The sequence below is a fragment of the Myzus persicae genome, unplaced genomic scaffold (assembly GCF_001856785.1).
Source record: "Myzus persicae strain clone G006 unplaced genomic scaffold, MPER_G0061.0, whole genome shotgun sequence".
Taxonomy (NCBI): domain Eukaryota; kingdom Metazoa; phylum Arthropoda; class Insecta; order Hemiptera; family Aphididae; genus Myzus; species Myzus persicae.
Genome location: NW_019104144.1, coordinates 711064 through 725301, shown reverse-complemented (window position 1 = coordinate 725301; position 14238 = coordinate 711064). Strand labels below are relative to the sequence as shown.

General features: G+C 26.5%; 2 protein-coding genes across 4 annotated transcripts in view; both read right to left on the bottom strand.

Moving 5' to 3' along the window:
- LOC111039223 (neurobeachin-like protein 1) overlaps positions 1-14238 on the bottom strand; it is a 113970-nt gene that overhangs the window by 31996 nt on the left and 67736 nt on the right. The window lies entirely within an intron of this gene.
- Positions 1024-4476, bottom strand: LOC111039226 (calcium-binding protein P-like). Its single transcript, XM_022322612.1, has 2 exons — positions 4349-4476; positions 1024-2109 (listed from the first exon to the last, which is right to left on the bottom strand). The coding sequence occupies exons 1-2, from the start codon at positions 4361-4363 to the stop codon at positions 1204-1206; spliced, it is 921 nt and encodes a 306-aa protein (XP_022178304.1). The 5' UTR covers positions 4364-4476; the 3' UTR covers positions 1024-1203.

The window sequence follows — 14238 nt, the reverse complement described above, 5'->3', positions numbered from 1 at the left end:
TCATTTTAGAAATTCGTAATGGGCCATATATGCGTGTTGAGTACCACTTAGCATAGAAAAAATACTACTACTAATACTACACTCATAAAATGTTTAGTCTAAATTTTTAGACGGTTAAAATTTGGCAAAAAAAAGAGGTGAATTTTATAAGTAAAACGAGTTTGAATATTTTTAAGAGTACCTACCTTGAAGGAGTAAATTGATTTTTTAAAAGAAAAATCCAGTTTTTACATAGATAGTCCATTTATATAATATAACCTTGGAGTGTTAATAAAATATCATTCATTCTCCATACATAGTATTTATATATTCTGCTGTTTGGATCGTTGAGTAGGATCTCATTATGGACATTTTAAGAATACCTCCTGTGCATCATATATTATAAAAAAAATATTAATATCGAGTACATCAGTATCAATAACCGTGACTGATACAGATCATTTTCTAAAACTATTTTTATTTATCAATTAAAAAATGTAATTTTTTATCAGGAAAGATAAAGTACTAGTTATCGGGCCATTAATACGAATTCCTGAAACCTCAAATTAAACTATACATAATATCTACAACAAATGGAAACTATACAAATTATTTTACATAACTAATAAATAATTAAACTACAACTAAATTGTTGGAAACTTGTTACCTACTGATTTTTGTCAGATTAAAAACAATATTTCTGAACAACTCCAAAAACGTTGTAATATCCTTTTCAATAAATAATAAAACATACATTTTTATAATATTTTTTTCTGTATGTCATTAGGAAAAAATCCCTCATCAGTAACACTTTTATTGTTATTCACATTAAAATATCGTAATATTTGAAATATTAATACAAAATCATCATAATTTAGGAATTTATACATAATATATTATGTATACTCAATTATATTTTAGTTTAGATTCTGAACAACGGGCAATGGATTTATTGAGTTTTACAATAATTTGTATCTTCAATATTTTAAACTTGAACGTTTCGGTTCAATGTATCATTCTTATTAAAAAATATAATACCACGAGTAGAATAATTGAATAATTGTATTGTCCTGGTCATCATTGAAACACATCTTTATTTTTTCAATTTTACCATCATGCTATATAGGTATGTATGTATATTGTATAATAATACTAAAAGCTACAATAATTATTGTAATAATTATGACAAATATAAAATGGACGTGAGGCAAGTATAAAATATAATTAAGTCGTTTTTGACTTTGATCCAGTGAGGGCTTGAGCTGTTCTTGGCGCTTGTGATACATAGTTATATTGCGGAGCAGCGTACTGATCGTACACAGGTGGAGCGTTGTAGTATGTGATCGGCTTTCTAACCAACATATTTAATCTGTACGGACGTTGGTGGAGCATATTCGTTTGGCCGTCGAGAGATTTCACGGACCTCAGTACGTTTTGTCCATAGACGGGGTAGTTATATGGGACGTTGTTGGTAGTAAAACCCTGGTAGTTGGGCGGCGGATAATACACTCCCTCGTTTTGCGGCTGATAATATTGCCCTTCGTTTTGCGGCTGATAATATTGCCCTTCGTTTTGAGGCGGATAATACTGCACGTTGTGTTGCGGTGGATACAGCGGTCGTTGCTGTGGCGGATTCTGCACTTCCTGCGGGGGCGCTGCAGTGGGCTGTCCCTCTTGTTGCGGCACGGGGTACTGGACTTCCGGTTGTAGTGGATACTGGATTTCCGGTTGCGATGGATACTGAACTGTCTGCGGTGGATACTGAACTTCCTGCGGTGGATGCTGAACTTCCTGCGGTGGATACTGAACTTCCTGCGGTGGATGCTGAACTTCCTGCTGCGGATACTGAACTTCCTGAGGGGGTGGGTTCTGCTCTTCTTGATGAGGTGCTATAGGTACTGCGGTAGGAACCGGGGCCGGATCTGTACCAACTGTAGTGACTCCGTCGGGTACGATATACTCGCCGGTAACAGCAGAATCGACCGGAGAAGCCACGATTGATGGGAAAATACTCTCTAGCATAGAATGATGTTTTTTTAACTGGAGGAGTTTGCATTTAAAAATTCGTTCTTTCAGTGGTATCATTTCGGCGTTTATCAAACACACAATAGTAGATACCAACACGATGGCCTAAAAAAAATAATATAAATAAATATACATAGGTACAATATCATATACATAATATTGTTTTTATTAGAGATAAAATGTAGTTGTAATTGTACGAAAATATAAACTTTTATCTAAATTTTTCATTGGCCCGAAAAAACGTACAAACAAATATGAGAAATCGTTATTTTTCATTGAAGTAGGTATTACTATCCAATGCAGTCAATTACGTAAATGTTTGATACTTTAAAATTTCTGAAATAAGAATCTTGTATGCTATTTTCAAGTCTAGGTATACAAATTAAAAATTTTGTGAATTTTCAATCACAAAATAATTTACACAATTTTATGACGTGGACGGATTTTGTAAGAAAAAACTACAAAAAATATCAACACTTAAATCGAAACATAATTAAGTCTACGATTTCAATTGTCTATAAATAGCTTAAAAATTACAGAAATCATTATTTTAGAAGTTATATCATTCCAAAGTTTGCGATTTTCTGTTTTTGGTTGATGAGGTATTATATAGTATTTTTTTTGAATAATAGAACGGACAAAAGGACGTAGTACCTATATATATAGTTATTTGACGCACGTTCGACGTCAAAATATGTTGTTAACTATTATAGTAACTTCAGAACAATAATCAAATTGGTATAAAGTAAGTGTAAAATAAACTTTTTTATTATTATTATGTTGTGTGTTACAACAGCGCTAGCTGTGGGTTGCATTCTACACAATGTCGTTATCTGTTATCTAAAGAATTGTTCGTATAAAAATAGATTTGACAGAATATCTTAAAATAAACTTTGGAAGAATCTCTACACAATATATAAGAAAAAGAAAATTCTACATAATTTTAAAGTTATAATTATGTTGGCTCAATACATAAAAAAAGTTCATTCAAATTTACCACCCACAAGTTCCACTAGGGACTATAAATACGGGCCCTGGTATGATAGTAATAATATCATCATCTTCAATAATAATTAGTTGTATCAGATTTTTCTGGATATGATATCATTTTCATAATATTTTGGTTCCTTTTGATCAATTCATATTTAAAAGTGTTCACATTTTTTTAGTTTTATCTTGATTTATGTTAATTAGCCTAACAGCATTTTTAAATAAAACTCAATTTATTGATAAAAGGTTGATTCCTCATAAGTGGTTCTTACAGAAATTAAAAAGCATAAAAATACAGTTTTACCTACTTTTTATATTTAAACTTTTGAGTTAAAATAATGACGACATTAGTCAATTTATTTTATAGTTGAAATTCATGAAGTTTACTAAATTAGATATTCAAAATTATAATTTAAGGATTTCTCGCCTCAAACTCTTATAATTATTTTGTTTTAAATCAAAAAATATCTATAGAGTACTAAAACAGTAAATATTCCATAATATTACTTATATTATTATTTTCTATACAAAATTAACACTTTAAAGTATTCAAAATAATTTTAAATTAGTTTAAGTTATACAAGCATTTAAAATTTAAAATGTTTTATAGTTTTTTTTAAGTAATTGAAGATGAAATTTTTTTTAGTCAAAATATTTTTAAATTAAAATAGATGTTTCCTCTACATTTTTAGTTTGGCAATTTAAATATATCAAATACATGGTGACACTTTTTTTTTTTGAAAGCTGTTATAAAATTTGTCAAATGAACGTCGATTTGTAAATTATTTTGGAAATAAAAATGTATAATATATGGTTTTTATACCTTAGAATTGAAAATCCAATACAAGATTCCTATAATTTTTTTTTTATGATAATTTAAGAAAAATGTCCTACACAAAAATACATACCTTTTTTTGAGCATTTGAAAATCAAATGTTAATGTTATTGAATATTTTTACGAAAAATAACAATTTTATATTATACGCTTTTAATTATTTTCGTGTAATTAAAAAAATATTTTTCATGGAAACAAGAAATTATTACATATTATATAATTATTTTCTGTTCACAATAAAACTGATGAATGAACCAATCAGTATATATATATGAACTTTAGGGAAGTATTCAATGTTATACCTGAGTTAAACTTATAATTTATAAGTACAAATATTTCCACAAGCTAATACTACAGTACATCAAACTTATAGACATTTACCTAATACATGCTATCATTTTGAAATTAAGTTAATGATTTTCCAAAAAAATCAAAATATTAAAACACATTAAAAATTAAAAATGTATACTTATTTAATGAATACTACTACTATTAATAATAATAGTAATATGTACTTACTTTTAAACACATCATGGTGATTTTTGATATAGCTAAACAACTAGTTTATTTTGACTGATGTAATTCGCCAACAGCCGGAACAAGAAGTAAAGAAAAACTAAATACTGAAAGCGAAATGACTGCCCTTTAAGTAGAAACTGCTGATATAAGCTATTAATTCTTTCTCATGTTAATGAGTCTAAAATCGCCAACTGTCTAGACTGCAGTGACACATCATTCCGATAACCGAACATTCTACCTAGTCTTAAGTTCGTAAATAATCGCTATTTTAAGGAACTTAATCGTCACATCGAATATTATACACGAATATTGCTGCATAAATAGTAATATAGTATGATTTAGAGTGCTAAAATAGTTTTCTTGTGCTCAAACAATTTCTTCAAATAAATAAGTCAATAATTATAATGTAGTATACTACCATATATTGTTTAAAGTAAAATATTTTGTTGAAGACAATTTAAATGTCAAAATAAATGATATAATACGAAGTAATACATAATTATTGAAAACATAACCCATTACCAACTAAATTAAAAAACGGTTTATTATTAGTATCTCATGAGTTAGGAACTTCAAAAAGTGTAAGACTAAAAAAAATACACTCAATTTACCTTCATTCTTTTTTTTTTACTGGAAACCACAATTCTTGGTTTATTTACAATAAAAGTATGTACCTATTTTAAACTTAACTCAGATTCAGAAATTAAGTTGTAGGTTTTCTGTCAAAAACAAAAATATTTTGTGTTGTTCATTAATTTAATATTAAATTTAAACACACTCTACTAACAGTAGATACTAGATAGGTAAATATTACATAATAGTAAAAAATCCCACAATGTCGTCTATTTTAAAATTCAATTTCATTATCTTTACTTCCATAATATTCAACAATAATATAATACACCTTATTCTTAATTTTATTTGTGATATGCTCACTGTGGTATTTTTACCATTTACATTTATTATAAATACTTACATCGGGATACGTGTATTTTTAAAAATAATAATAAATAATATATAAACTAATGTTATTTACCTAACTATGATGAATAATACTATAATACCTACTATAAAATAGTAATATAGGTACCTATAAGGTATGCTCGTGTTTTACATATTTTTATCGTAAGCTTGCATGGATGTTTTAATTCCTGAATATTATTAATATTATTATTTATTAATGAAATATTGTTTTAGTATATGAAAACTTCACGCGTCTTCAAGCAATAAATACTTCAAGCAATAAATATATTATATTATACAAAATGTTACATATAATAGGATTTTGTTTAATCACAGGTAACTCAGGTTAAATAAAGCCCTGATGATGTCAATTTAAAAATATTTTATGGGTATTATACAGAAATGTATTAAAAATAAAACCGGCTTTCCATGGAATTAATCATTTTAATATTTTTTTTTAAGTACGAAAAAAACGTACCTATATTATGTTGTGTAACATTAAGCTTACACATTTACATATATAATATATATCATCTATATTTTGATAAATAGAACACGTATATGCGAGTATAATATTATGCATACAGATATTGCAGAGCACATCTTAAAAAGTGGATCTCCTCGATATTGCATTTTTGTGGTTAACATAAAATAAAAAAAATTAATACATAAATTTGACATATTCCGCGTTTATATAATGATGTTGATATTTTTCATATTAATATTCATTGAATGTATACAAATTAAACGCTTCAGTGCAGTGGTCAACTAATACATATACAATTTAATATTAAAATTTTTTTCAATGCGAGTACAATGTACACAAAATGGTCTTCTTATTTTACATTGGAACACTATACTATTATTATCAATTTTAGCTTATTTAAAAACGATATGCTTATCCATTATTGAGACTATTGTATAAAATATAAGAAACTGTCGTTAAAATATATATTATATTTAATGATATTAGAAATTATTATTCAGAATACAATTCAAATTTATGATTTAGATATTAATAATAAATGTAAAATTCGTAAAATACACATTTTAAAATTCAAATTCCCAAGTAAAATAGTATGATATAATAGTAATGAAAAAAACAAATTTTATCATATTGCATGAGTTGCACAAAAACAGGAAATTATTTTAATCGATTAAACTTATCATATAAGAGCAAAACTATTATGTTAGGCATAGTCTAGTAAATACAGAATACAGTACAGAATAATCATAAAATATTTAATTAACTGAATGCTAATAAAACCCTAACGCGAAAATAATGATTGAACGATTCGTCTAAGACGATATGCATACATTGAACTATCGATGAAAAATATTAAAGTAGTAAATATCAATAATGGTGAAAACGGAAACGAAATTCGTGATAAGTGTGAGGGATACTATTCACAGAAATACGTATAAAATATTTTTCATACACCTATTATATGTGCACATACCTAAAACCTACAGAATCGTATACCTAATTAATAAAAATCACCCGGTTTATGAAAATTAAATATTTCCAGTTAACATTTAAGCTAACACGGATGAATAAATAATTTCTTTGTTCCTAATTTATAAAATAATGAAATAAACAGGAAACCATAAAATTATTTTAGTTCATTAGTTACTAACAGTTATAATTGAAATTACATTTTTTTTTTTTGGAAGTATTTGCACTATAAATATATAGTAAGTATTACAATTACAAATGTTTTTGAATTAATGTCCTATGTAACATATAATGTAATAATACATCTTACATTTTTAACATTTATCTAATGACAATATATATTTTTAAAAGGATATTCACCACAATAAAATTAAATTAAAATTAAATAAATGATTCTGAGTTTGTTAATATTTTTTAGTTAAAACATACGATATACTTTTAAAGATATCGAAAAACACAACTTAGTTAATAGTTTCCACATTTTATGGTGATTAATAATAGTAATAGATATTTTCAGAGAATTTTAGCATTATCAAAATGTAACAAAAAATGAAAAGCATGCTTATCTAAATTTCTTATTAACGATAATTGTCGTGGGCACACCAATACTATATTCCACCTTTATAGTTTGTTAAACTAATGGTTATATTCCTAATGTGTCTGAACAATTTGTGTCCTTCACGGCGGCGGTGCTTAATAGGTGGGCAAAAAGGAATGTGGTTTTTTATTTTTTAAACTTAAATGTACATAGAATGTAGGTACCACCACAATGTAGGAATTGACAATTTCGTATTGAAATTAAGCTTTGAAGTAAGTGGATGTCGCTCTGCTGTACGTTATTAGGTGTCTAGAAGGTTGCTGTAATGGATGGTATTAAATTTGAATTCAATGATATAATACCATTGTACACGAAAAATGATTCTCGGCGGAAACGATATGTCAGTCTAGAATATTTTATTTTGTCATTACTTATTATTTATACGGTAGGCGGTAAGCTGAATTAATATTATGAACAATATTATTCTTAAATTATCAGGGATACCGGAGAATATTATATAGGTACCCACACTTATATACATGTGTGCTGTTTTGGAACCGAATTACAAAAAAATTACTTAAGTCGTTATTCTTTGTATGTATGGATATATTGTGTATACATGGAAATTCGACTAAATTTGAACTTAAAATAACTATAAAAAAAAAGTTGTTTTTATGTTTATTTTTAGATTTTTTGGTTAAAGAATTAACTACATTAACTTAATTTTAAATTTCCAATTTTTAGCTATAAAAGTTGAACATTCAATACATTTTTAATTACAAAATCATTTTTACATTTTCAATTTGAGAAATATTGTCAAAATTTGAACTCTATATGAATCTAAAATAAAAACAGGTCTATGTATTTAAAATACATTTCAGCTGATATCGTAACAATATATTACGAATCTTGCATTAATTTTTCATACTTTTGATCCAAACAAATTAAATCGTATTGACATTTATAGTAATATAAACTAAAAAATATGAAAATCGAAAAAGTCTGTAAACAGCTCAAAAAGAGTCAAAATATATTGAAAATTTCAATCAAGTATACATGCATTGGTGAAATAAACGTAAGGTGTAAATTTCAAGTGTCTACAATTATTCGTTTATGAATTACAAAGAAACCCGGTTCAGAGAAATCGAGTGAATATAAAATGTTGTAAAAATGTCAATTTCAAACTCTTATAACATTTTATTTGACAGAATGTTTTTTTTAATAAAAATAGACAAACTTATAGACTCTTATATTACATTTTAAATTTTAGATATTAAAAAAATACTTTATGAATTTCTAACTCGAAATAATTTGCTAATATTAGTGATTTTTACGAATTGTATCAAAATTTTAAATTGAAATTCTCGTCAAAAATATTGTGGATTTACACTCAAGTTTTTTTTTAAATTTCCACTATCAACAACTTACGATGAACCTTGTAATATATTTTTAAGTTTTTTGACCGACATTTTTTTTATCGATAATTGTTAAAAAAAACAAATAATAATGGACAATTTCATAAGCCTATATGATGTATAGAAAATTCAGATACAAACATTCGGTGAAATTTTCATGTATCTATGATACTTTTTTGATATCCAAAATTAAAATTGATTTCATCGTAAAAATTCCCGTTTTTCCTTAATTGTTTGTTTGTTTTTCTTGCCGTTTGTGAAAACTATTGGAAATTGTTTACTATTGACTCCCCAAAGTACCAATAAGATTTATTTTCCTACCAGAAAAGATGCTGTTGAAGAAAATTGAAAAATTTTTATTGTCCTAAAAGATGATGACAGACACAAAAAAAAATTACATAATTGTAAATTCAATACATTCATCGTTCCGCTCAGAATTTAAAATACTAAAAACCAGACCCAGGAATTTAATGCATTTCAGGTTAGTTATTGGATTATACAAGCAGGAAATACGTAAGTATGGCATAGTTATGTACTAACATCATTATGAATTTAGAATCAATAATCAATATGTTGCTTAAAATAAACAATTCTATAGAGCTCAGTTTACGAAACAATGTTTGGATATCAAGTTGTAACGTTAGTAATTAAGTAAGGACTTAAAACATAATATGTAAAGATTTTAAAGTATTTATTAAGTATTTAAATGCAATTCAGATAGTACAGATACCAAATAATAAAAAGCAGATTGTAGGCAATCACTTATGAAAAATTATAATATATCCATAATCAAATTGAAATAAAAACAATAAAAAAAATCATTAAATAAAGAATGAATGTTTCTTTTTAAGAATTAACTGTTAATCCTAAAACTTATCGAAAAACTTTGCAAACAAATAACTCCTTCAATTTGAATGTATAGGCATCTTAATAAACATAACATTATGAAATTAATTATTAACGTTTGTTCTTGACAACCTTCATTTATAAAATAAATAAAATACATTTTTTTACGAAATGTATGATAAAAAATGTTAACTTAAAATTGACTAATAAGGAAAATGTATTCAATAATATTTTACTTGTAATTATAATATTCAATAAAATAATTTACTGTTCACAGTTAGCAAAAGTTTATGTAGGTACATAAAATATATAGTTATAAATTGTCGTAATTTGATTAAATTTAACAAGTTTATGGGTTAGGTAATTTTTATTTTAAATATAATTAAAAATATATTCTGAGCAGAGCAATGAATTTATTGATTTGAGTAACTTATAATCATGTGTGTTTTTTTAGATTCTAGGTGACATGATAAATGTTGTTTTTATTTTTTTTATTGTGTCTGTCGACTGTCATCATCTTTTGGTGCAGTACTAATACTTACATTTTCAACTTCAATATATTTTCTGATAAGAAAGTGAAACTTATTGGTACTCTATAATCAGCCAAAATTTCTAAAAGTTTTTAAATTAAATACTAGGTTCCTCATAAGTTGTTTGTACTAAAGCCCTAAAATGTAAATATATATTGTCAATATTTTTTTTCTTATAGGCGTTTTATTTGGACTCAAATATATTTATCCAGATTTGAAATTTTCTTTGTAATTTTTACATTTATGGGGTATTTACTAAACACACTGACATTTTCAAAACATGATTCATTTTAAGCTAGGTATTGCCTATTTATACCATATAACTAAAACTGACTTACCAGTGTTAAATTAATATACAATGACTACAACAGTACAACAGTGGGTATTACGTACAAAATTAAATCCTCAAAGCTATAAAAACCTGTCAACAATTTTACGCAATAATAGGAAAATATCACCCACATAAGTAGTATGCGCTGAACATTATAGTATACTCAGGTTTTAATTGATAAACATTTTAAACTCATAAATTGATAATAGAATATTACATCAACATTAAACTGGCTTTTATTTTATTATTATTTATTATTAATAAAAAAAAAACTAGTTATTAATATTAAAATGTCTGCAAAACAATCTCGTATAACAGGAAATACATCTAGAAAAATAGGCTATAGATTTAATAAAAATAATTGCATTCTTAATAAATGGTTTCTAACTTAATTGGAAAAATATAGTATTTTCAAGAAGGTTAAGGACCTTCCAAATGCTGAACGTGAGGTACGTAATAAGGGTAACAATTATGTAAGTATTGCACGAATTTAAAATAGAAAAAACTTCCATTATTAGTAAATTTTATTATTATTATAGTAGGTACTAAAATTGAATCACTTTAATTTTAAGAGCATTAAAAACAATAATAGCTCAAAGGCGTACATACTATATACCTATACTATACTTGTAGTCTCTATTACTTACATTTTATAAGTGGGCAAACTGTAATTTTCTACAAATAGAAGTTCAACTACAAAATTAATTATTCAATTATACAATTGAAAATATTTCCAAAAATTCCTTTTTAAATATTTATACACACAAATAATTTAGGTTATTAAGAAATCATTAAGACACCAATAATTAGAATCGGAAAAAAGTAAGAAAGAGATTGAAAATTGATTACTAATAAAAATGTATACAATCAAATATTTCAAACAGTCGCTAACACCGTAATAATAAATATTATAATATTAATTAGATAGCCAACAAATCTAATCCAGTTGGTATACATAATAGTATAGTGTTTAGATAATATTAGTAGATTTCAAAAGCTATATGGCGAAACTATGAATATTATGAGATTCTTTTTTGAAACAATAAATATTATTATTATTATTATTATGATTATATAACTTGATAATATTGAATAATAATAAAAAACCTATATTATTCTATTAATCAATATTGTATTGTGTTTTCCGTATAAGGATCGACTTTTTATTAATACTTCTATAATATATTCATCGTGTTGTGATATGTGTTGATCGTCTGTAGAAATGATATAACCAGTACAACTGTATAATTTGCGTTGTACCTGCAGGATGAAAAGGTAGTGTAAACTGCGTATAGTTAAAAACTTAAAATCCAATATTATGTATTCTATTACAGATCAGCAATCGACTTAAATATTTTGTCGCTTTTCCTTAATCACAGTAAAAGTCATAAAAAGTAAAAAAAAAATACAAGATGTGAGTGGTGCATAATACGGTGGTTAAAAGGCACATTATCCGCTTTCGTAACTCGGTTGAAATGACAAGGTTTCAGCGAAATATTAATTCCATACAATTTTTTTTTGTGTTTTAAACAAATTTAAATACATTACACACGATTCGATTTTTGCCATATCATTTTTATATTTTTAATTCATTTGAAAGTCGTAATCCGACGATAATTATTAATATTGACGAATGTCGTAAGTCATCATATTGTATATAGATGTTATATGATAATAATAATAATTCTTATTAATGCTATAAAGCGAAACGTTTTGTTTGTATGGCATTTTGAAAAACAGCTCATAAAAAAACGAAACGATTATGAACGATTAGAACGATTATGTTGTTATATAAAATGTTTTAAGTGTCTTATGTAAAATTAATTTTTTGTTGGTTGCCATAATTTATTGGCCTTTAAACAATTGATATATTCATCTGTATACGTTTATATATTTTGGAAAAAGGATGTATAAGTAATATATCCTACATCCTTATAGGAATGAAACACGTGTTTATCATATTTTGTGTTTAAAATTTGATATACCATATACATGTATATGTATTTAAGTTAAAAGTACCTAAAACTAAACACAATATGTATAATAATATTTTTACAAAAAACTTAAAACTTCAATTATTAGGTATAAAAAGAACACACATCGTTGTAACATCGAAACATTCATCGCTCAGCTCAGAATCTAAAATGTGTATTGATTACATGGAAATATTAATTAATTACTCCTATTACTACAATTATACCGCAGATGGTATTTGGTCGAGGTATTCAAAATCGTGGTTAGTAATATATTATAATATTTTTCCCGCGTTATGTTTTCAAACCTTGGACTTACATATACATGATTGAAATTGAGTTTTAAAAATTGGACACGGACAGTTTTGTGCATTATTAACTGTTTTTATACTACACAGTAAACCACTATAAATCGCACACGAAAATCACCTTGATGATTTGTTCACGGGATTTCCAATTAATGGAAAAAGGAAAACTCCGGGAGGAACACGCCGGACTATCTATCACATGCTTACTATTATAGTATAGTGCATCGCATGTTATATTATCTTATGCGCAGAAGAACCATTGTAAACTGGGTCATCGCGGGTTCTATGAAGAATAATATAATATAATAACACGTACATAAATATTATAGTGCACCACGCCTCAGACTTATACCTCGTAGCACAAGGACGCGTGGCTGTAAAATTCAATTATTTCTTAGGATTCTCAACGATTTTCCATTATTAGCAGACCCGGGATTGCGGTCTTTCTACGAACGTCAAAGAGACACAGACGAAACGATTTTCGTTTCTAGACAAATAATAATAGGTAAATGAAAATATCATGAAAAAAAATTCTAGACATAATTGTTGTTATTCGCGTTATAAATGAATTCAATTTGGTTTTAAATTTTCTATTCTGTGAAACTATTTATCTTCGGAGACACAACGTAACGATTATTTTTATTCAATTTTTTTTTTGTTTACTCAGCGGTGAAGAAATACAACGATTGGTACAAAATTAAATTATCAAAAATCTTTTAATATCATTATACTAATTTATAAGTTTGTAGTTTCTGTTTTATTTTTAATTTGTATTCAAGCCATACAAGTACACTGTACACATAACTGCAGTGTTAAAGTTTAGTTATTTATATATGCTCAAAATAATATACAATTATTTTCCCACTATGCTATCCTTTGCAATGACAAGACTGCGACACTGATACATCGAAATTTTTCCAAAATAAATATTGTATATTTAATAATTGATTTAAAACGAAGAATAGAACTGTAGGCATTGATGGATCGTCTTACTTATGCATAGACGGAAGTGCATTAAAATGTTAATTTGTGTAATCCTGTGGTTATAAAATATAGTTGGTGAGTAATTAAATTCCCAGTAGCATTGATTTCATAAAAAATGGTGAAGTCCTAATTTGTAGGGTTATTTGAAGATATTGTTTTTTAAACTTATATTGTTATTATATTAAAACGTGAAAAAACCCAAAAATTTTCTTCGATGTATAATAATATACACGCTTTTTCCACCGAAAACAGGTTAAGGATGAGGCGATTTGATCACTCCTCCTATCCAAAACTCAGACATAAAACGATCAAAGAATATACACATCGGCAATCTAAACTCGGTCATAAAAACCAACACGTTCCTCACTTCGACCAGAGTCTAAAATTAAAGACAGAAGAATAGTATAGTTGTATAAGAGTATAATATACAATTATACCTATTGATGTAACATTCTCGTATAACTATCTGAGTGCCATACAAGTGCGAGGTACAATGCACCAGGGTGCAACAAGATGCACATGCAATACATACGCGCACGCACGCGG